Source organism: Mytilus californianus, unplaced genomic scaffold, assembly GCF_021869535.1.
Source record: "Mytilus californianus isolate M0D057914Y unplaced genomic scaffold, xbMytCali1.0.p SCAF_3, whole genome shotgun sequence".
Lineage (NCBI taxonomy): Eukaryota > Metazoa > Mollusca > Bivalvia > Mytilida > Mytilidae > Mytilus > Mytilus californianus.
Genome location: NW_026262679.1, coordinates 126,749,594 through 126,775,531, shown reverse-complemented (window position 1 = coordinate 126,775,531; position 25,938 = coordinate 126,749,594). Strand labels below are relative to the sequence as shown.

The window sequence follows — 25,938 nt, the reverse complement described above, 5'->3', positions numbered from 1 at the left end:
ATGAATGTCCTATTGATTTCCCGTGTGGGTTATGTTTACCAGAAGTAGAGGTATGCATGGTATCTAAAATTACCCATAGCACTAGACCAGCAAACGTTTTGAAGCATTAAGGTAGAAGGTGTCTGGTTTGTCACAACGACCACCTGAACTATTACCGGCTGTCGGCCATGATAATAGAGGTAGAGATAGAGTTAGGCATTGACCTCTAAAATGGACCAAATCATTTATACATTTAAAAATTATAAACCAAATTCATGAAAGAATCCCACACAGTGATTTTTTTCTGAGACTTATTTTTCGACATTCCAATACACTATGACAGCATGTTTTTTTTTTGTCTCGTAAACACCACAAAGGACCTACTTTGAGCACAAAAAAACACAATGTAGCAGAAAGGACCACAAAGGAGTTTATAAGAGCACAAAGGACCTTATAATCACTGTTTTGTAAGGAAATAGTATTTTTTTAAATCTGTATTTCAGAAATGTCAATATATGCTTTGCTTTATCAAATTTTATTTTGGACAAAAACAAAGAATCTACAGAAATGTTCTTACTTTATGAATCTTAATTTGCTGTGAGGAACAAAAAGTGCACATGGTGCAATAAAAAAAAAAAAAAATAAAAAAAAAAAAAAGTGCAATAAAGAAAAAGGTGCAATAAAAAAAGGACTGCACAGCTGTATTTTGGGTATATGTTTCGTTGGGCTGTTTGATGAAACAGATAATATACCTGTTTAGATAACCTCGATATGTAATTGTAATAAAAGTATATCATCATTCCGTGAAATATATGGCCGTGAAGAATATATTTATGAAAAACTCTCTGAACTTTAAACCTTCTAATAAAAAATTTGACAAAATGGTTTCTATTTCTCCCTTTTTTACATCAACAAACGATGAACGATGTCTTTGGTCGTCGCTTGTGTAAATGTTTATTAAATAAATATTATTGTATTTGATAAAGTTTATATGTTTTTAAAGACTGTATTTTTTTACACCGAAATTTTAAAAATGTCATGTTTTAAATACTATCATTCAATACACTAAATATAGTTGACCTATTGCTGATAAATTCTAAAAAACAGACTTATTGCATATAGTATTAGTAAAATTAAAAAAGAAAACATTATTTTGTGCATTCGTCGACTTTGAAAAAGCGTTTGACACGATTTGGCGAGACGCAATGCTTTTGTATGTATAATGTTATTGTAAATATGTATCAAGGTACTAAGTCATGTATGTATTTCATATAACAATTCCGTGTCTGATTTTTTCCAATGTAATAACGGGGTTAGACAAGGCGAAAATTTATCGCCTTTTCTTTTTTTCTCTATTTTTGAATGATCTTGATTCATTTTTCCAAACCTGTAATATAGAGGGCCTAAAATCAGTCTCAACAGAGCTTGAAGAAAAACTTGATATATTTTTAAAACTTTTTATTATTCTGTATGCTGATGATACTGTGTTGATGGCCGAATCCGCAACTGAACTCCAAAAACTATTAGATTGTTTTCTAGATTACTAATACACAGATGTATGGAGGCTAAAAGTAAATGTTGATAAAACAAAGGTCGTGGTTTTTTCAAGGAGACGACCATCTTGTAATTTTCAATTTTTCTTTAATGAAAAAAAAACTGGATATCGTTGATGAATTTAACTATTTGGGCATAATTCTAACAAGAACAGGTAATTTTAATAAAACGAAGCAATTTAATGTAGAAAAGGCTACTAAGGCTTTTTACGAAGTGTTAAGACTAGGTCGTCTACATAATCTTTCTATATGTAGTCAGTTGGACTTATTTGATAAAATGGTGAAATCAATATTACTGTACGGTTGTGAATTATGGGGTATTGGAAATAATGAGATAATTGAAAGGGTACAACTAAAATTTTGTAAATTATTATTAGGTCTGAAAACATCAACACCCTCTAACATGATTTATGGGGAGCTTGGAAGATATCCTATAGACTTGGACATACAAACTAGATTGATCTCATTTTGGAGGAAATTAAATTCTGGTAAAGAGACAAAACTATCATATACTTTATATGAATTGTGTTATCACATGTCTATTAATGACAATGTGCATTTTTCATGGTTAAACAGAGTAAAGGCTATTTTAAATGAATGTGGTATCCCCAATGTGTGGGAAACGCAATCTTTTATGAATTGTAAATGGTTAGTTTCATTCATCAAGCTCAGACTTAAAGATCAGTTTGTACAAGTCTGGCATTCTTTGCTTGAAAACTCACCAAAAGCACTTAATTATAAACTTTTTAAAGATTTTTTTGGAAAAGAAGATTATTTTGAAATTCTTGGGAACAAACTGTCTATTGATTTTTGTAGATTTAGGACCACAAATCACAAGCTCCCTATTGAACAGGGTAGATGGAATAATATAGTTAGAAATAATAGATTGTGTCTTCTGTGTAATAAACATAACATTGGTGATGAATTTCATTACATATTAGAATGCAAATACTTTGAAGAAAACAGGAGACATTGTATGTCACATTATTATTTTAAAAATGCAAATACTGTTAAATACAAGCAGATTATGTCTTCAAAACACAAATCAGAAGTGATTAAACTTTGTAAATTTATAAAGATTATCAACACAGGTATATGTGCTCCTGGCTAAAATGTACTTCATGTATTGTCTGAGCAATAGTTCTGTTTGTTCTGTCTTATTGTAAATATTGTACATAAATGTCTTCTCTATACCTATGTATATAGTTTATTGAGAATAAAGATAAAGTATGAGAAAAAAAGACCAAAACTCAGAAACTTAATTTTGACAACTGAACCATGAAAATGAGGCCAAGGTTAGATGGCACCTGCAAGCTAGACATGTACACCTTACAATCATTCCATACACCAAATATAGTAGACATATTGCATACAGTATAAGAAAAACAGACCAAAACACAAAAACTTATCTATAACCACTGAACCATGAAAATGAGGCCAAGGTCACATGACACCTGCCAGTTGGACATGTACACCTTACAGTCCTTCCATATACCGAATATACTTGACCTATTGCTTATAGTATCTGAGATATAGACTTGACCACCAAAACTTAACCTTGTTCACTGATCCATGAAATGAGGTCGAGGTCAAGTGAAAACTGTCTGACGGACATGAGGACCTTGCAAGGTACGCAAATACAAAACATAGTTATCATGTTACTCATAATAAGAGACAAATTATCATTACAAAAAATCTTAACTTTTTTTTCAAGTAGTCACTGAACCATAAAAATGAGGTAAAGGACAATGGACATGTGACAGACAGAAACTTCGTAACATGAGGCATCTATATACAAAGTTTGAAGCATCCAAGTCTTCCACCCTCTAAAATATTAAGCTTTTAAGAAGTTAGCTAACGCCCCCCTATGTCGAGCTTTCTGCGACAAAAGTCGCAGGTTCGACAAAAATCCAACTGACTGTCTAAAAAGATAAGTTCTTCCTTAATTATAATCAAAGAGACAGTTTTTTTATCACTGGATTGTGCTTTTATGTCTTGTGTTAAAATATGCTAGTTTTCGAGTCAAAAGATATTATTAGAATAAAATATTAGAGAAAAAGATTGAACAGAAACCATAAGAATTTAGATCTTTCAAAATTTCTTTTTCGTGCATGAATTAAAATATTGTTTTGAACAGTCTTAAACAAACTTTTATTACTTTTTTCCTGTTATGTGAACATTTATTGGGGGCAGTTGTTATATATTAGCACTATAACAGGTAAAGCTTTGACAATCTTGTCACCTCTAATTACATTTACCTGTAAGAATAAAACGTTTTGGTTCAAGATTAAGAAACAGAACGAAGAGGTTTTCTCCTGTTTCTTAGCCACGGGTGTCATTCGGTTTATCGAGAGAAATGATAGTGAAAGAATATCTTACGGTAGTCAAGTATTGCGAGACGATCGTGAAAGCTCTGGTACCGGATCGTGAATGTAATATAAGTAAATTCTACTTCAGAATGTGTTAAAAAATGGCTGAATTTTCAAAATGCGGAACAAATCCGAACAAAAAAATATGTGTCTGTCAAAATGATTCAACTTCCTCAACATTACTGTGCAATAAGATAAAGAAAATATGCAGTACTTTATGAAAAAACACAAAAGGCACAATGCATGTCTATGGGATTAATTAAAAAAAACACGTTTTTTGTACCTATAATGGTCATATTTCAATATATCATGATATATTTGAAATTTAATCTTTGTTGTGTCCGAAAGTACAGTAAAATAAAAGTATGCTCTTCCCTTAAAATCGTTCATTTGTTTATGAAAACCTTGAATTTTGTTGATTTTTCATCAAACTTGATCGTGATAGATCAGGCAACGCATTATTTTGATCGTGAAAGATAATGCGTGACCAGACTTAATAATCAGAAATCAATATTTCTTTTACCATTTGATATACCTGCAACTGGTTGAAGCCTGTAACTTTTTTGATAAGAACGAACATGAAAGCTATCATTTGTATTTTAAATTCAACACTTTACCTCTAAAGTTAAAAAAATTTAACTTAAAACGTGTCTAAATCAGTGTGAAAAATTCAGCTCTGAGAATCGGACTAGCACAAATCAGACAGACCGCCATTATTTAGCCAATAATATTGGTATGCAACGTTTAAACCAAAAAGTTAACCATCAACCAAAAACTTATAGCAAAAACAGCATCTTTCATGAAATATTTGAGATTGAACGATAACCAACATTTTGTTTGTTATATTTATCTTTGTATACAACGTAGCAGATGTGGATTGATTTCCAATGAGATAACTATATATTACAGAATAAAGAATACAAGAGCGCAAATGTCTCGTCTGCTTTACTTATGATAGTATATTTGTTGAACTTCTGTAATATTAAGGATTTTACTAGAAGTGTCACATACTCTTAAAATTGTCAATGATTCATAAAAAAAGGTCAAGGTCAGATGAACCATGACATACAGATCTCTACAAAAATCCCGTACACCAAATATAGGTGTTCCGATGCTTACAGTACCTTAGAAACTGACAAATGTAAAAGTTATGTTTGCCAATTAATTCGGAACATGAGGTCGAAAGTATATAAACCCTGACCGACAGTCAGACACAGACATCTTACTATCATTCAATATATCAAATACAATTGACGTCATATATGAAACATGCAGACAGACATGTACACCATACACCAAATACCGTGGCCCTATAGCATACAGGTATGTAAGCTTTATAAATATAATGGGCATAAAAATGAGAATTCAAAGTTATAAATACAAAATAAAACATCTTAATGTATAAAAAAACAATACTTATGAAGGACGGACAAATGGACTGGTATTGATACAATATACCAAGTCTGTGTGGTATTATAAGATATTAGATCCAATGGCATTGTACGATTATAGCCCTATTCACCAGCAAAAGAGACCCGGGTCAGTCATGCCAATCTAGTTTTTTTTAATACCAATAACAAATATTAATTATCATATAATTGAAGAATAATATGAACGTTTTCGTAGCATTAGATCTTTCACGATCCTTTTCACGATCTTCAAAAACCGGTACGTGATCTTTCACGATCCGAAATATCAATTTTGTGTGAATATTTCTTTTTTTACCAAGTTTCAGATTATGTTTATACAAAATAACTATGAGATCCATTTGATGCATTCAAATAGAAAGCCCTTTTTCGAAGAAAAATAGTTTATTTTATTGGAATTTGTGAAAAAATCATATTTGTTTACATTTTTGATGTCACTGAAATGTCGAGGAGCAATATGCCTTTTGTTGTTTTGTAAAAACTATGTACTTTTAGAACTGGATTTTCTCACATACTGATCATAATGTTCAACCATTTTGACAGACAGTTTTGTTTTGTTGTAAATTTGTCCGTGTAATTATTTAAATTAGATTATTTAATGACTTTTCATATCTCTTCTCGATTAAATTTCTTTCACGATCCGGTACCAGAGCTTTCACGATCGTCTCGCAATACTTGACCTCCGTTAGATATTCTTTCACGATCATTTCTCTCGATAAACCGAATGACACCCGTGTTAGCGAGTACACACACATTTTGTATTCAGACAATGTACATTTATTGTTTATATCCTACAATTAATAACTGGCGCTTTAAGGTTCGTGGCATATAAACTCTTATGTATTTAATTATTTTGAAAACAAAATGAAAATTATGTCTAATGAATAACCATGATGAAATAATTGTTTTTTTTCCATAATTGAATCGTGCATTATGTGTATTGGATTACTTAGTTGCCTTCTTTCTAGTGCTATCTATTTTGTTTACTGACAAATGACGAAATAATGCAATAGTTAAAATTAAATAGTTTACAAAACTTTGTCACGATTAAAAAATTAAAACCGACTGAATGAATTAAAATATGAGAATTCAATGATTATCGATGTCGAAATTAGCCGTCGGTAATAAACAGTCAGTTTGTGTAAAAGAAATAGCTACCAAATTTGTTTATTATGTATGTACAAAGTATATGCCGGTATATTGTATATAATCAGCCCTTCTGTATATTACTTGTTTTTATAATTGATTCAACAAATTTCCTTGTCCAGGTGTCAATAACGGTGATGTTCACACCACGAGTAGTGATAAATGACACAATAACACAGCGATCGATCAATAATATAAGTAAAAATTGCGTGCCGTATGCTGAATGTCGCCCCTCCTCTGAAAAAGGACGCTAATTTTTATATAAAATCTCGCAAAATTATGACCCATATTTTAGCACATCCCCGTTCATCCAATAATAGGAAGTGAATTCGTCACCATCATGGTTTCAAAGAGAAAGTAAATCGTTAAACGCCGGATTGTCGTCCAATTGAAACACTCGTTACATTGTTCTTTTGTATATTTAGAATCCGAGATAAACCTAGATTTTCTCGAGAAATGAGATAATTCATTATCTGAAATTGAGAAAATTAATTATCTGGAGATAAATTAGGATTATCTGACAATCGATCAGAAAAACCTAGATTTTCTTAATATTTTGAGATAAACCGGGATTTTCTCCAGATAATGAATTTTCTGTATTTTCTGAGATAAACTAGGATTTTCTCGAATTTGAATTAAGCTGAGATAATCTTAGTTTATCTGAGATAAACCGGGATTATCTGAGATAATCCTAGTTTATCAGAGATAATCTAAGATTAATTAATAAAAGTGGTTCAGGCGTGCCATACAAATCTATAAAATCATATGCTTTTAAACTGTCACTAATTGTAATATTTATATTTATTGGATTGTCGAAGTTTTTCTATGTATTTGCTTTACGGTCGACTTGGATATTAAATCATATCTTCTATGTCAATATCAAAGGATGCTTCTGTAATTGAGACTTTATGTAAGAACAAATCTGCTCTTTAAATTTGGTTTGTATCAAGTTCAATGTCCTGCTCATTGATAAAGTATTTTGAGTTATAAAAATATCCTCCTCATCATCATCAATATTATTTACTAGATTGACTCAGATTAATTAAACTGCTTCCTTGGAAATCATTTTAATTTTAACCCATTTACTAGTATTTATGTAAACAATAAACCGGTCTAATATAAACAAAACAACGATATCAAGATCGACGCTTTCACACTAAATGTATTTACATCTAATATTCTCTAGTGAAAAACAGTTACCCGGAATAAATACACGGCGGAATGAAAGTACGCTTACATTTCTTTATTCTTCAAGTGCGAATGTACATGCTACTCTATGATTTACCAGATAAACGAAATTTACAAATCGAGATTCACTTATTTTGTCTTATGGTATATACATTGAGCAATAGTCATTTTAATGTTTTCTTGTCTATGCGATAGTCAGTCCACTTGCTCAAATGTTCATCCTTTATATTTTACACCACAACCTGTACGTTTTCATTGCATTGTTGATTAATTTGTCGTTCCCATTTGAACCAGGCGGTTGTTTTTATTTGTTTAACCATTAATCGATGTCTTGTAGGTTAGTACATTGTCTGTAGCTGACATTTCAACATAAGTTGTATGTTCGTTGGTATTTAATGATCCTCTGTCAGAATGGTCACTATAAAAAAGAAGAAATCTTGTGTCATTTCTACAGGCATACTGTAAAACATGGTATGGTACGATGGTATGGTATGTGTTATGGTATGGTGGTATGGTACGAATTCCACCATACCATGGTATGCATGAATGGTACCATGGTATGGTATGATGGTATGGTACAAATTACTATACCATGGTATAATTTGATGGTATGAAGCATGGTATGGTTTTTAGAATTAGGAAATTTTTAAAAGTTAATTAAGGTAATTTGAAACATGATTTTTTTAATTTGCTGACATTATGTATCTGGTTTATTTTTGAAAAAGAAAATATTACTATAAAAAGAAAGTGGATGTAGACAAAACAGATCACTTACGTAAAGTTGCGAACAGAAAACAAGAGAACTCAATTGAAACATCTCAGATAACCATAAAGATAAGATAAGATAAATAGTATGTCCCGGCCTGACACATTGAAAATATCTGTCAATTATTCTTGGAAATTTTGGGAAGTGCTGCATATCTTATGATTATAATCTAGATAATGTAAAAGTTTTATTGCTTAACCTTCTGTCAATGACCAACTTTTATATTGTTTTGAAATATGACACTTTCAACGGTTGCATATTCTGTCTACATGTATGCCCAAGAAATCACATTTAATAAAAGAACAGAGTTCCAATGTCCCCCGCATTGCACATATTTTATCTATCCAAAGTACAAGGGCAATAATTAAAAAAACACTTTATTTTGTTCTATAAAACTTTTTATTAAAATATCGTAAGAGAAATTAACGCTTCAGAGAAAATGCAATGTGATTACCATTATAATTTTTATTTCCAAGGGGCATAACTCATCAATTTATTTGATCAGAAGACAGGGTCTAGAAATTTGTTACCAAGGCCAAAATTATTGGTTTCTTTCCTTTTTTTCCTTTTGGGAGTTTTCAGTTTGCCTATTAACATGAACACTTTAATAGATTGATAAGTTACTCACAAAACTGAAATATAAATTATTCAGTTTAGAAGCATATGAGAAAAGTTTGGGGGAAACATGGACGAATAGACTGACATACAGACTAGTTGAATGCAATATAGCCTTGGCATGTAATAACAGAGAATGCTCTAGCCAATACAATATTAGGATCACTATAACTAACGTTATATGGCGAGACAAAAAATAATTTCGTATTTTATAAAACAGCATACCTCCGCTATAGCATATTTGATGTTATAGTTCCATAAGCAAAGAATCATTTCTACAGTCCCACATCTTTCCCAAGAAACCACATTTAGAGGTGGAAATTGCATATCTTCTCTCATTATGAAATGTTTAGGAAGAGCTTACCATGCTGATAAGATGACAGATATTATTACTTATCAAACAGATTACCAAAAAAAAATAAATGGGGAATGTGTCCATGGGACACAGATGATGCCTCCGCTTGCATATTATATAAAGTTATAAAGCCACATAACTGAAGAACGGTAAAAGTGACGCTACCCAAATGTGTACTTGATCTGAGTTTTGTGGTAATAAGTATTGTGTATAAGTCTCATAACATTTGGTTGAGGTTAACTTAAGTTAGAGAACAGAAACGAAAAATTCAGCAGTTTTCCCATTTGTAAACAGGCATAACTCTAGAACGGTAAAAGTGACACCACCAAAATTCAAACTTGATCTGTATATTGTGGTAATAAGCATTGTGTATAAGTTTTATAACATTTGGTTGAGGCAAACTAAAGTTAGAGAACGGAAACCAACTTTGGGACGTACGGACGGACCTACGTACCTCCGTCGGTCCGTCCGTACGTCCCAAAGTACAGACGAACAAGGGTAAAACCTAATGCCCCCTACGCTACGGCGGGGGCATAAAAAAAACTGTTAACCTTTAAGAGTCCTAGAAAATTCACAGAAACAGACACATGTGTAATGGACACCCTTTTATTTTTTGTGTTTGATTTTTCTTTTTTTTACAATATTCTTTGTTGTTGTTTATCCTGAGTTTCAAGATATAATTGGATATGTAGTTATTTTTACACATAGTATACAAAATATTCCAGTTTTGCAATTAATTTAAAAAATTGAAAATTAATAAAGTTTTTAAAAAAAAAATCACACATAATAAAAGAAGACACATTCCTTGTGTATTAACTATTCCTTCATGCAACAATTTCCACATATAAAAACATGTGGTATCTATCAACTAACGTTGTATTATATGAGTGACAGTTTGATTTGAAAGTATGGTGTTTTCTAATTGATACAGGAGATGCATTCACTTTTTATTTACATTTTTTAAATGGGATTTCTTGGGCATGCATGTAGACAGAATATGCAGTGTCATATTTCAAAACAATATAAAAGTTGGTCATTGACAGAAGGTTAAGCAATAAAACTTTAACTACATTATCTAGATTCTAATCATAAGATATACAGTACTTCCAAAAATTTCAAAAATTGACAGAAATTTTCAATTTGTGTCAGGCCGGGACATACTATTTATCTTATCTTATCTTTATGGTTATCTGAGATGTTTAAATTGAGTTTCTCTTGTTTTCTGTTCACAACTTTATGTAAGTAAAAGTCTATTTGTTTTATCTACATCCACTTTCTTTTTTTAGTAATATTTTCTTTTCAAAAATAAACCAGATACATAATGTCAGCAAATTAAAAAAATCATGTTTCAAATTACCTTAATTAACTTTTCAAAATTTCCTACTTCAAAAAACCATACCATCAAATTATTCCATGGTATAGTAATTTGTACCATACCATCATACCATACCATGGTACAATTCATGCATACCATGGTATGGTGGTATTCGTACCATACCACCATACCATCGTACCATACCATGTTTTACAATATGCCATTTCTACATACTGGTATTTCAACATTACTTGTCCCTTATCATGTAGCTAAAAATATTAGACCAAAAGCAACAACAACAAAAAACCCAACATATGATAGATTTTAACAACTTATGTCTCCAAATCACACGAAGCATACATGTAAATATAAAAGTTTTATTCTATTTACACAGAAAGTCTAATTGTGTAGGTAGGGTGAAGCAAAACACTAAATATCATGAAAATTTAAATATTGATTTTTAAAATATATCACTCATTATCTTTTGAAATAAGAATAATAAGAGAGGCGGTAATAAATATGAGTCAGAATAAAACCAAAAGACACACAAAACAAGATACCAGAAGACGTACAATGTGTAAGCATCACACACCACTTTAATACAAGTTTTTTACAATATAATATGTAAAAAAAAATGGAAACAACACTTTATAAAGAGCATACGTCCTAAGCGTGTTTCTGGATTTACCTTCACCAGGAACGCTCAAAGCCGAATATTTGATAGCCAAGGATGTATAAGAACCAACAGTTAAAGAGCTATATAACCAAAAAAGACCCAAAAATAAAAGCCAAATCCATCTAAGGTCAACTTTGCCTGTCGGAGTTGACACCTTCGTTTCTTTATAATTTCTTGATTTCCAATTTAAGAAAGGTTTGTTATTAATAATGTCCAAGTATCAAGCTGTAAATAGACCCGGTGTGGTAATGAGCTGTAAATAGACCCGGTGTGGTAATGAGCTGTAAATAGACCCGGTGTGGTAATGAGCTGTAAATAGACCCGGTGTGGTAATGAGCTGTAAACAGACCCGGTGTGGTAATGTTGTGCACGGTTTTAACAGAAACTTTCAACGGTATGTCACCTTAAAATTGAGAATAGAAATGGGGGATGTGTCAAAGAGACAGCAATCCGACCAAAGAGCAGAAAACAGCCGAAGGCCATCAATGGGTCTTCAACACAGCGAGAAAATCCCGCACCCGGAGGCGGGCTTCAGCTGGCCCCTAAACAAAAATGTGTACTAGTTCAATAAAAATGGACATCACACTAAACTCCAAAACATATAAATGAACTAAAATTAAAAAAATATACAAGACTAACAAAGGCCAGAGGCTCCTGCCTTGTGACAGGCGCAAATATGGGGCGGGGTTAAACATGTTTTGTGAGATCTCAACCCTCCTCTTATACCTCTAGCCAATGTAGAATAAACAAACACACAGCAATACGCACAGTAAAACTCAGTTTAAAAGAAGTCCGAGTCCGATGTCAGAATAGGTAACAAAAGAAACTAAGCAAAATGACAATTATACATAAATTAACAAAGGACTACTAGCAGTTACTGACATGCCAGCTCCAGACCTCAATTAAACTGATTGAAAGATTATTTCTTCATCATATGAAAATCAAGTACAATCCCTCCCGTTTGGGGTTTAGTGTCATACCATCATAAAACATATGAGAAAAACATAACCCGTATCATGCCAACAACTGGTTTTAGAATAAACGTGTTTATTTCCGATGCAAAGACCCTATGAGTGAATCAATACTAGTACCAAACAAGTTTGAGCTTTTTAAAAAGCTGTGGACTGCTTCGCTCTATCATAATTTAAGGTAATACGTGTGCATGTGGTTGTTGATTTAGTATTGGAAATGTGTTATTTTTAGATATTGATTGATATAAAATGGATGTCTTAGACTTGGAATATCAATTTTTGTATATATATTAAGATGAACTGTTCTAAAATTTTAAACTGGCTGTTCAGTGTTGTACGTTATACACCCATGCTTTTAGAAATTTTTTCGATTTACTTGTTGAAATTTAAAACATTTACAAAACACGACTCTCGAGGTGTACCTGCCTCTCTGGAGGTGTGCCCAGATTCGCAGAAGTTATAAAATACAGTGATGCATTTTTGTAAACATTGTATAGGAACTCTTTATTTCATTTAAGCCAATAGCTGTTGCTGTATCTCAGTATCTCAGTCGAATTATAAAGCAACCAATCAGAATCTTTATGTGATAAGTAATTATTTCAAGATGGCGTGTATATCGACTGAAACTAATAGCTCCGCACTGTGATGCGAAGCAAATATGCCATCTTTATGGACCTAACTACAGTATCGTAACTATATCCCTTCTGAATAAGTCTGTCAATCTTCATCTGTCTGTCGATCGAGAAAGGTATTTTAGTGACACAAACTTAATATATGGGAATATTTTTCAATTCTCATTAAGGGGCACAGAATGTTTATGCTGACAATGTTAATCAAACCAATAATGTTATACATGCATGCAATAAAAACACAATTTGTTTGACTGATAAAAATGATAAATCATATGTTTAATTGCTTAAATAATTGAAATACATGTGTATTTAGAATATTCCTATGTGACGACAAGAAAGAATTTGGTATAAATTATGTGCCAATAACTATACGATTTTAGAGTTTGGGGATAAAATTACCCTAGTTTTCAAATTCCAGATGAAAACATCTTTAAAATAATTTGTCGATATGAAATCACTCTGCAAAATTGTATGTCGATTTGGTCGATGAGTAAGGAGATTTGGTACTTTAACCAGTAGAGAAATTGGTTTCATTGTCTTTCAACAAAGTTTGATTGCAAAAAATCCAGCTAAAACAGATATTAAATCATTACAGATCAAATTAAAGTGATTGATTGATTGGTGTTTTTTAAACGTCGTCTCAGCACAAAAAAGGCTATATCGCGGCGATCATTGCAGTGAAATCTTTATAAGGATGAAAAGGTTATCACAAAAGTATCTTGTTGTTTAAAATTGATAGAATATACCCATGGCACGGATCAAAATATACCCATGGCACGGATCAGAATATACCCATGGCACGGATCAGAATATACCCATGGCACGGATCAGAATATACTCATGGCACGGATCAGAATATACTCATGGCACGGATCAGAATATACTCATGGCACGGATCAGAATATACCCATGGCACGGATCAGAATATACCCATGGCACGGATCAGAATATACCCATGGCACGGATCAGAATATACCCATGGCACGGATCAGAATATACCCATGGCACGGATCAGAATATACCCTTGGCACGGATCAGAATATACCCATGGCACGGATCAGAATATACCCTTGGCACGGATCATATAAACATTTATTACTTACCTATGTGAAGACAATTCATAGTAATCTTCAGAAACAGACACAGACAAATTTATGTATGGTTTTGTCTGTTCCAACATTGTTTCCAACTTCCTTCTTAATTCTGTAAATGATGGTCTGCAGTATGGATTAGGATGCCACACAGACAACATTAATTGGTATCTGTAATGTAGAAAGATTTAAAAATAAAATGACTTTTGTAATTCTCAGCCTTAGTTTTTATAAGTTTTCTTCACAGATTTTGTTTCCTATTGTTTTTACCATTTATCTTATTGTGTTTTTGACTATTTACTTCAGCTGATATTTTAAAATATGTTCAAGTTTCTCCATTAGTGCAACAGAAAACATGTTTATGCTAAAAATCTCCTCTGGATTAGCAAACATATTTATTGATTTTCTTAAGTGAGGGCAATTTATAGTAATCTTTATATATATAAACACAGAATTATTAATTCTGTGAATGATGGTTTGCAATATGGGTTAGGAGGACATTTCACACAGTCTCGTCTCGTCTTGTTAAATAAATATTTTTGAATTTGAAAATAGAAGTTGCCGAAATGTCTAATATTTTTTTCATGTTTTCAATCTTCTTGTTTATTCAGATATAGAAAATATCTATTCATGTGTGTCAATAGGACAACATAACCCGCTTAGTTAACCGAAAAATCTGGGTCAAATGTTTTAGTTAATTAAGTAGATTTGCTAGTTTTTTTTCCTCAATCATAATGTCTCCTATTTAATTGATGGTCCTATGTTTGAAAAATAGAAGACATGTCTCCCTCTGTAAATAAAGACTGGAACTGCATGGTTGTTTAGTGCTTCTGCTTTGGATGTTTTGTCTTCTTTCATTTTTCCATCTTCATTGAGTGTTGATACACCATTACTCTCCTGTTTTCTTGACTTTGTATATCTCCAAAATTGTTTAGTGACTCCTTGCTTAGGCAACTCAGTATCGGTTTCATCTTTAATTTCTAATTCCTGCTATTTCTGATTTGTTGAGTTGATAATGTCTTCTTCGTCTGTGTTGATGTCAGACAGATACTGAAAATAATTGTGACTGATGTCTATGACATCTGCTAAAACGAAGGGGTCTGTTACATTGGCAGCAAACAAAGTGATTCTTTGAAACTGCTGATAATCACTAGGCGTAATGCCTCGACATTTTATGTGTACCCATATGACTGTTGGTGCAAATGTCTCGTTCAAGTGCCCTAGGATTATTTTTGCACAGTCAGAATACTGCCAAATCTGTTAGTCAGTTCTTTGTACAAACAGATGATGAGCAACTCTAGACGGCCAAGCAAGCACAAACAGTAATAGAAAAGAGCTGTTCATGAGACGTTTGCATGGTATGAGTTGATTACACCAGACTTTTTAAATATGAACCAAGTTTAACACAAGTCAACGAAATGTGCTTTCTTTGATACAATGTGAACTGTAGACAGCAGTGCTACCATAAAACATAATAGATAGAAGGTTATCCGATACAACGTGAACTGTAGACAGCAGTGCTACCATAAAACATAATAGATAGAAGGCTATCCGATACAACGTGAACTGTAGACAGCAGTGCTACCATAGAACATAATAGATAGAAGGCTATCCGATACAACGTGAACTGTAGACAGCAGTGCTACCATACAACATAATAGATAGAAGGTTATCCGATACAACGTGAACTGTAGACAGCAGTGCTATCATAAAACATAATAGATAGAAGGCTATCCGATACAACGTGAACTGTAGACAGCAGTGCTACCATACAACATAATAGATAGAAGGTTATCCGATACAACGTGAACTGTAGACAGCAGTGCTATCATAAAACATAATAGATAGAAGGCTATCCGATACAACGTGAACTGTAGACAGCAGTGCTACCATACAACATAATAGATAGAAGGCTATCCGATACAACGTGAACTGTAGACAGCAGTGCTACCATACAACATAATAGATAGAAGGCTATCCGATACAACGTGAACTGTAGACAGCAGTGCTACCATAAAACATAATAGATAGAAGGTTATCCGATACAACGTGAACTGTAGACAGCAGTGCTACCATAAAACATAATAGATAGAAGGCTATCCGATACAACGTGAACTGTAGACAGCAGTGCTACCATAGAACATAATAGAGTGTAGGTTATCAGATACAACGTGAACTGTAGACAGCAGTGCTATCATAAAACATAATAGATAGAAGGTTATCCGAAAATTTAACATTTGTTGTCAATTATCAAATTAGATCTATTAAATTTCCTTCTGTGTCCGTATTTATAAATGTAAAAAATTCAATTCAATTAGTCCTACACAAGAAAAATAGCTCATCATAAGTATAGCATTCGAAAAAAAGAAGAGACATGACAGTATTCAAGAGTAAAAAAAGGCATGTAAAAACGTCGCGAAAAATTATATCCAAACTGAAAAACAATGCAATAGACAAGTGTGAAACTGATTGACAAAGTTTGAGTCTTTTATAATTAGTTTTAAAAACAGCATTTTATCTTCGTCATTTGAAATCTGATGGATAGTTGCCTCATTGGCAATTGTACCACATCTCCTTGTTTTAATATAACATAAAAAAAGTTGACGGTCAGTAAACTGTATAAACAAGATACTTAAACTTGTTGTCAGATTAGAGTTCATTCCCTTTACTTACAGTATTCACTCTTATCAGAAAAAAAACCAACAAGTAATACAATTATGCAGATGTAAAAGACTGGCTGACTTTCCCATAATACTTACACCTCCAAACTGCAGTTTTCAGGTTTTTCCATACGATATCCTTCCTTGAGCAATTTAAACAAGTCTTTGTTCGGAATTCCTGGATATGGACTTCCTCCCAAAGTAACAATCTCCCATAAAACTATACCAAACGACCAACTACAAATAAATGTATGACATGATGTAAGGATATAAGAGTTATACAATACTTGACAAATATAAATTTGATCAAGGACAATTGATCCCGTTCGACATAACAAAACCCTGATGGCATGGTCTCGATTTTCGTATGGCATGGTTTCAATACCCGTTAGCCGTGGTACTTTCAGACAGGAAATTATCCTTATTTGTCTCAAGAAGTCTCCGTGGTATTGTCGACATAAAATGATCCCTATTTGCCTTATGGGGTCTCCGTGGTATTGTCGACATAAAATGATCTATATTTGCCTTATGGGGTCTCCATGGTATTGTCGACATAAAATGATCTCTATTTGCCTTATGGGGTCTCCGTGGTATTGTCAGACATACAATGATCTCTATTTGCCTTATGGGGTCTCTATGGTATTGTCAGACATAAAATGATCTCTATTTGCCTGATGGGGTCTCCGTGGTATTGTCAGACATAAAATGATCTCTATTTGCCTTATGGGGTCTCTATGGTATTGTCAGACATAAAATGATCTCTATTTGCCTTATGGGGTCTCCGTGGTATTGTCGACATAAAATGATCTCTATTTGCCTTATGGGGTCTCTATGGTATTGTCAGACATAAAATGATCTCTATTTGCCTGATGGGGTCTCCGTGGTATTGTCGACATAAAATGATCCCTATTTGCCTTATGGGGTCTCCGTGGTATTGTCAGACATAAAATGATCTCTATTTGCCTTATGGGGTCTCCGTGGTATTGTCAGACATAAAATGATCTCTATTTGCCTTATGGGGTCTCCATGGTATTGTCAGACATAAAATGTTTAATATATAGAAACGTGCAGAATTATAAAAGTACGACTGTTGTGTATCATTAGAGATTTTTATATACTTGATGATATTGGGTAGTGTTCAAATCGTAGATTAAAAGTAATTATCTATTATTGTATCCATCTAAATTAATAACCTTTTTCAAACAACAAGTCAATCTATAAACTTATCTGGTTCAACTACTGTCAACTGATGAATGTGCCGCGTGACTATTCATGAATAACCGACATTCAAAAATATCTCCTTGTGAGAGAACTTAGTAATGAAAATGATAAGTCAGTACATCGCAAGACCATAATGACTATTCTATAAATACTGAGTTTTATTCCATCTCAAACATTACATGCCAAACAAAATGATTGCTCGTTTGAGACAATATCCTTAAGAAGCAAACCTATTATGTAATTGGCTGTTAACTGTCTGTACAATACCATAAACCAAAATATATATAGTAACTTTATGACATTTGGAAAAACAATATTAAAATTTGAAACCTTTAAGAATCTTAAATAGATAATAAAAATTGACATATTACATTTAATTATGAAATACAATCTGAATCATTGCAGTACTAAACTTGATTAATTTGCTTATTGTATCCATATCCATTACGAATATGAACTGCAGGTTGTTGACGAATAATGGAATTGTTGACAAAGTTATTACGCTGAAAGCGATACAAACAAACAAAAATAAAAAATGAAGCTGTGCGAAACAAAAAAAACCCAAACGTAAACATCAATTTAATTTGATAATGAAGAGCAATGAATTAAATGCCATTGTAAATCTACACTTAATAGAAAAAAATACCTACAAAAGGTACAAAATAATATACAAAAAATCAAAAAATATCATAAAGTGAGAAAACCGCGTGAAATCGACCAGACAAAAGCATAAGGAAAAGAGATTTAAACATGGTAAGACAAAAAATTAATTGTCAAAAATATCTCTAGTAAACAAAAATGAGTAACAAACCCCTGTTCGAACCAGGAATCATCTAAACAAATTCTATTTTGTTCATTTATTTAATTGTGGTCTACGGTATTCAAGACTGTAGCAACACGAAGGCCGCCAGAAGTGGAACAAAATCTGTTCATCTTTCTAACGCAAAAAGTTCACACCAGTTTTTCAGATAGTTTTGTGCTGAATTTTTTATGGTTTACTTATTTTGCTCTATTGGTCATGTGTTTGGTTTAGAGCACTATATCAATGATTTAAACGAAGAAGTGTCGTATGGTTAGACAAGATACAGGAGGTATCAGTCTACTTATGTATAGTGTTTTATCATCGATACTAACTTTTCATCTGATTTAAACATAATTTACACGACAGATGTAACAATTGGAGAAGGAAATAATTGCCCTTCGGAAACACCTGAGTTCACCAAGTTGTACAATCTTAAGTTGTCTGTGTAGTTTTATAAGTTGTCTGTGTAGTTTTATAAGTTGTCTGTGTAGTTTTATAAGTTGTCTGTGTAGTTTTATAAGTTGTCTGTGTAGTTTTATAAGGGCTGTTGACCGCTTATTTATACTCTTTCTGTTGACTATAGTAATGTCAATCGTTTTTGTCGCTTATGAATACCCCTTTTTGGTATATTTTTTTCTTATTTCATACTACTGAGTGAATTCTATATCTATATCAAAGTGCTTCGAGAGAAACCGCCAATGTTATAGTTCGTTCAGGATCTAAACAACATTTTCCCTTCAGTTGCACTTTTATTAAATACATAAATATAAGAAGATGTGGTATGAACTAGTGCCAATGAGACAACTCTCCATCCAAGTCACAATTTGTAAAGGTAAACCATTATAGGTCGAAGTACGGCCTTCAACACGGAGCCTTAGCTCACATCGAATACCACTTTCATTAATTTAATACCAAGTTATGAAAAAGTCATTCAACGTTTGTTGACATAATGTTAATATTGCAAAGGAAACTGAGAAGCCAGTAATCATGTATAGTGCATCGATATTTTGATGTTAATTGATTGTCAATTTATAACCAACCAACCTAAAAATATCTCTACTAAGTGCAGTCAAGACAAAATATAATTTCGCATCTTGCTTTATCATAAACGTGTTATGTAAAAAAAAATTTCAGACTGGCCAGCAGCGCCTTTAATTTGAAAATAGCATATGATTCATGGAGACCAATGTTCTCTTCCATAATAACGTATGTTAAATTTGACGTCTTTCGGACTAATTAAACATACCATGAAGCCTTAGGAAATGTGTTGGTCTTTAATTGAACACAGAGTATGGTATACGACATTCAGATATACAATAAGGAAGGGGTATAATTCTTTTATTCACCATGACATTCACAGATTCCTCTCTCAATATATATGAAGCCAAATGTATAGGCTTTGACTTCTATAGAGGTTTCGATCAGCAGTTACTTTTTAACTCAACTGAAGTTGAAAAAAATCTTTTATATAAATGTTATAAAAGCCTTTAAAAATTTCATAACGTTTTTGATCAGTAGTTTTTTTAATAGCTCAACTGAAGTTGAAAAATCGTGACTATAAATGTAATCAAAAGCCTTCAAGAATTTTATGGATGAGAGAGATTACCGGGCAATTTTCAAAATAATTTACATTTCCTAGAGCATTATTCTCTATTATTTTTTTTTTATTAATACTAATTTTCCAAATCGATCATAAATTGTCTATGTTATCCGTTTAATCAGTTTGATAAGATCCGTAAAAATGACAAAGGTGAGAGTCTCTCCTACAGGGCACTTTTTAACCTACAAATTATATTTCTAAAGAGCATAACTAGGGACATAACTCCCCAATAAACTTTCTATTGGCATTGACCTTTTTACGCATTTACAATTGCTATATTGAAGAAAAACCTTTTCAATAAACTTAAATACAAATTTACCCGGCGCTGCAAGGGTAAGACCACTTTCAAGGTCATATATATAATTTAGATTTCCAAGGACACAACTCCTTTCGCTTGGTGCTGGTTGCCAACTCGATCGAAATATTGAAAAGATTTAAAACATGCAAACAAATTTAAAAAAAATAAATCAAGAATTGTTAAAGTAAGAGCGGCTATAAAGCAATTTTTCAAGTAATTTATGCTTTCTAAGAGGCGTAACTCTCAATTTCTTATCGGCACTAATTTCGAATGCGACAGATATAGTGTCCTTTTCATGTAATGTTTTATCAAAATATAACAATTTTTGCAAGGATGAGAGAATCGACAGTGTATTTTTTTTTAAATGGCTTTTGTTTCAAAGGGCATTACCCCAACATTTTATTTTATGGAAACGTATTTCCTCAATCGAGACGTTCATCATTTCACGACAATGAAATGATAAAACCATGTTGGTGAGCTACCAATCATACAAGTAATGGTAAAAACTCTTCTTAGAAATTCAGTTTAAAGTCTGTTCTTTACTTATGTTTTACTTGTCGAGACATTTGTCTAGTATCTAATATGATCAATTACAAAACGATGTTTCAAAACTTTAATCCAGAGAATTTTAAAATCTCGTAAACCTTAATAATACAGGAAAGTGTACAAGAGCAAGTCATCACAATTGACCTTAAAATTTCGAGAATCATAAACTCCGCGAACTGCAATTCAATTGCTCGAAATATAACTCTCTTGTACTCCGCAAGGCATGTGAAACTGCGACATTTTATCTGAACGGAAAATACTGTTCAATAAGTCATGTATATATCCGTAAGATTAAGTTCACGTACATCGCAATTGATCTTGATATTTACAATACATCCCTCAAATACCCCCCCCCCCCCCCCCCTTTTCCCCCGCTTTCGAAGCTGGTAGTAAATATTGATGAGAGAGTTTGTCTGTTAATCCTCTCATCCAATTTGTGTTTTCGCTGTTGATCAAGAACAGCATGACAAAATATTGTAAAACTTTCACAGAATCCTACAGACTCCACTAAATGACTTCTCATACTTTATCGATAATTCCTCAAAATCTTAACCCTGTACTTGCTTAACATCACTAATTTTTTTTTAAAACACTACTGTAGTTATTGTAAAGCTAAGACATGCATCTGTGATTGAAACTGAATTTGAAGGCTCTGAAAACAGTTTGTTAAATTTTTCAATGAATTTGTTGACATTTGTAATGCAGACAATTTTAGATTTTGATCAGAGACTACTCCCACAGTCAATTAATAACTGTTGAATCTATTTGTTTTTAGTATTTATACTCGATAGCTGTTATTTACTTGTCTTTACTTAAACCAAAATCGAAAATAATTTAATTGAACAAAAAAAAAACCTACGGATTGACTGAATGCGAATCAAATAATCATTATGGATCGCAGTATGGTTGTTATCATAACAAGGCGAACTGTTATGGAATTTTGTGAACACGCACACACACACACCCACTCACAACTTAAAACAGATGAGATAGAACGAATAAAAATTTAAACTATAAACATTAGGAAGAGGCAACAAAAACAAAAACAAACCAAAAGAGTACAAAAATAAACTATAGTAAAATTGAAATTGCAATTGCAATGGAATTGTCTTCTGACTATTTCAGGACAAAGGTATTACACTGTAACATCACTGTTGTCGGGTGATTGTTAAATACAGTTAATTGTGATTTCAGGATACTAAAAATATAAAGGATTTTGTTCTGACCTAATTTGAGTTATTGTATGCAAGAAGGCTGAATAACTTGTAATAACCCTTCAATGGAAACGATTTATCAATTGAATAACGAGAAATCTGTTCTTAGAAAAATATATTTGAAAAAAACTGAGTCATTTCACGATAAAAAATTCTGGATTTCAAGTATCTGTATTTTCGTCTCATCTTTTCCAAACCTTTTCATAATCAAATTTACAAAATTAATGTGTTAATAACAATAATTAAATCATACAATTGATGTTAATATTAGCTGGGAAAATTTGTTTGACTGGCTGTGAAAATAGAATAATTGTCAATCGATTTCCATGATGTCGGGTTTTTTGTTTTAAATTTTTAACTGTTAACAGCGTCTCCTATCCTCTAACCATTACAAAATACTTTTGAAATCTATATTTGAAGTATCGGCGTGGTGTTGAACGTATTTTATTTCACTTTTCAATAGTACATAAAAAAATATCATGAATCACCACAGATAACTGATCGTACAACTGACAAGATCAACCACAAACACCCTTCTCCTCCAAAAAAAAATAAGACGTAGAAACAACTCTCACTAAATAATTCAAATTTTGGTGACTATGTTGAACGCATCTATCCCATCGAACTTGAGATAAAGGATACAACAGATACATTTAAATCTGCATAATATCTTGACTTACATCTAGAAATTGACAATGAGGGTCGGTTAAAAACAAAACTTTATGACAAAAGAGATGATTTCAGCTTCCCAATTGTGAACTTTCCATTTTTATGTAGCAACATTCCAGCAGCGCCTACATATGGAGTATATATCTCCCAGTTGATACAATACTCCAGGGCTTGTATTTCTTATCATGATTTCTTTGATAGAGGGTTGCTGCTCACAAGGAAGCTATTAAACCAAGTGGTGAAGTTGAAATCATCCCTTCGTAAATTTTACGGACACCATCACGAGTTGGTTGACCGTTACGGAATATCCGTTTCACATATGATAGCGGATGTGTTCCTAATGTCGTAACCACAATCCCTTTGGAATCTTTCGCCCCTCTTCTAAAAGATAACGAACAACACATGGTCTAAAAATCCTGAATTTTTACTCAAAAAGTGGTTGTGTTAAACAAGTTTCACATTCGTACATCCCATTGTTTTGCCTTTCTAGATCGTATGTCGTAAATCAAACACAAAAACCATGCAAAGTGCAGTAACCAACAGGATGAAAACTAACTATACAGCATGTGCTGTTGGTTTAATACTGCCTTTCAGAAAGAAAAAAAAAACAAGAAACAACACTTAATAATGTTGATCACCCTTGGTTTTTGATGGGATTCGTGTTGCTCAGTCTTTAGATGTCTATGTTGTGTTTTGTATACTGTTGCTTGTCTTTTGGTCCTTTCCTTTTTTTTTGCCATATGGCGTTGTCAGTTATTTTCGACTTGTGATTTAGAATGTCCCTTTGGTATCTTTCGCCTCTCTTTTCCTGAAGTCGCTTTATAATATGTACATTTGTAATTGAAATCGTCAGGATTTTTAAGAGACCAGTAGGTATTTGGAATGATCAGATCATCGTAAGAAAGAACATTTTAACTCAATTAGTGAGTATTTCACACCTTTAGCCCTTTCTGTTAAAATTTAATATGTTTTAACGTTTTTGTTCTAAAAGCACCTTACAATGAAAGAAAGGATGAGAAAATTTTTATAGAGTCTTATATTTACAGATAAAAACTGATAACGTCTGAGGTATCTGTAACCTTATAAAAGTAACTTTTGTGTTTATGCAAAGTTACAAAGTCAGCTTCATTAGAAATATTCTAGAAAACAGTACAAGATGTGAAATGTAGATGCGATAGAACGCGGCAATGAATTCAAAAAGTATAAAAAATATAAGGGGGAAGTCCAAAAAAAACTGACATAATCAAACGTTATACTTTATCAACCAACGGAACGAATGGAAAACAACTGTCATATTCCTGATTTGGTTCAACTTATGCTTAACATAAGTGTCATACTTACACATCTGACTTAATTGTAAACACTTGGTCAAAGATGGCTTCCAGCGCCATCCATTTATATGGGAGTTTCCTTGCCGAGGTAGGTTGATAAAGATTTCTTTCGTAAATATCTCGTGTCAGACCAAAATCAGACACTTTTATCCGCTCTTCATCATACATTAGTATATTTCTGGCGGCTAAATCTCTGTGAATGTACTTCCTTGATGCCATATATTCCTTAAATAAAAAAAAAAAAAAAAAAAAAAAAAAAAAATCCAATGAGTTTTGTTTAACTTATCTAGACAGGCAATTATAAAACAGAGAACTTACTGCCTATGGTAAATTTGAAAATACATCAGGAAGAAAATACCAAAACCAGCTGTGTTAGAATGGGGAAACAGAATCCAGACAAATTTGCGAACTTGACGAATAAATAGTACGAAGCCATGTGTATGGAAGATAAAAGGCACACTTAAAGAAACAATCGCCAATAGCTATTGAAGAAACACACACTTCAACAACAATAGTGAAAATACACAGACTCTAAGAGAACGACAGCAGTTAAATCGTGAAAAAGACGAACATAACTTGAAATCACCAACAACTATAATTAAAAAATACGCATACTAAAAAGAACGCGAACACTTTCTGAAAATACGCACTCTAAAAGGAAATCCCATAAAAATTTGGTGAACAGACGCACAGTAAAAATAACGCCAACACGTTCTTAAAAAGATGCTTACCAAATGAGAATACCAAAAAACAAATTGTGAAAAAGACGCACCATATTGATATCAACAACAGATATCGCGAATAAACGTACACTACAGTGTAAAAGAAAAATAATAATGAATGTTTTGGCTAACATATTCTACTTCACATACTACACACGTCGAATTGTTAAGTGAAACAGCAACCCAACAACTTAAAAACCAACAGACATCAAGGGGTAGACACGTGGTCGATCTTCAACATTTATAGACAGGTGTAGAGAAATGTTAAGATATAAGGCTCTACGATTATAATCGAAACATTTTAAGTCTTGCTTCAAATTATAAATGAATGAGTTGATGCTTCTCTAAAAATGTATCTTAGAAATTCATATTCATTTTTTATATAAAGAAGTGCATGTCTCTATACCGTCCGCTTTAAACAAAATTTTACAGAACCTAGGCCAGTTTATACTAGAAATAAATAAAGAAATGTTTCCAGGGAATTAAACATGAAAGAATATTGCAATAACAGTGAATACAAAGAGAAATGACCTCACTATATTTAAAAAAAAAAGAATAAAAGATGCTTCAACTTTTTAATAATTTTGCGTTTGACACAAAGTTCTGTTATTACATTTTTTGTAAATTCCCAAGAGACCCTCGCAGTTAGATATGTAAATGGCTTAATGCACCGTAACTGAGATTCATTTGCTATGAATCTGTTTAATTGGAACTAAAAACTGTTCCATCGAAAAAAATGTGAAATAATGAGAAGTTATGGTTAAGTTATACTTTACTGTCAATAGCAATGAT

At 32.5% G+C, this 25,938-nt stretch overlaps 1 protein-coding gene across 1 annotated transcript in view; it reads right to left on the bottom strand.

Annotated features, from left to right (window-relative positions):
* Window positions 1–7,586: 7,586 nt before the first annotated feature.
* Window positions 7,587–25,938, bottom strand: part of LOC127736121 (angiopoietin-1 receptor-like) — a 184,911-nt gene continuing 166,559 nt past the window's right edge. The window contains exons 19-22 of the mRNA XM_052246664.1: window positions 24,435–24,649; window positions 16,843–16,980; window positions 14,096–14,254; window positions 7,587–8,080 (exon numbers count right to left, since the gene is read on the bottom strand). Of these exons, the coding sequence (XP_052102624.1) occupies window positions 7,975–8,080; window positions 14,096–14,254; window positions 16,843–16,980; window positions 24,435–24,649 (618 nt within the window). The 3' untranslated portion in view covers window positions 7,587–7,974. The remainder of the gene's footprint in view (window positions 8,081–14,095; window positions 14,255–16,842; window positions 16,981–24,434; window positions 24,650–25,938) is intronic.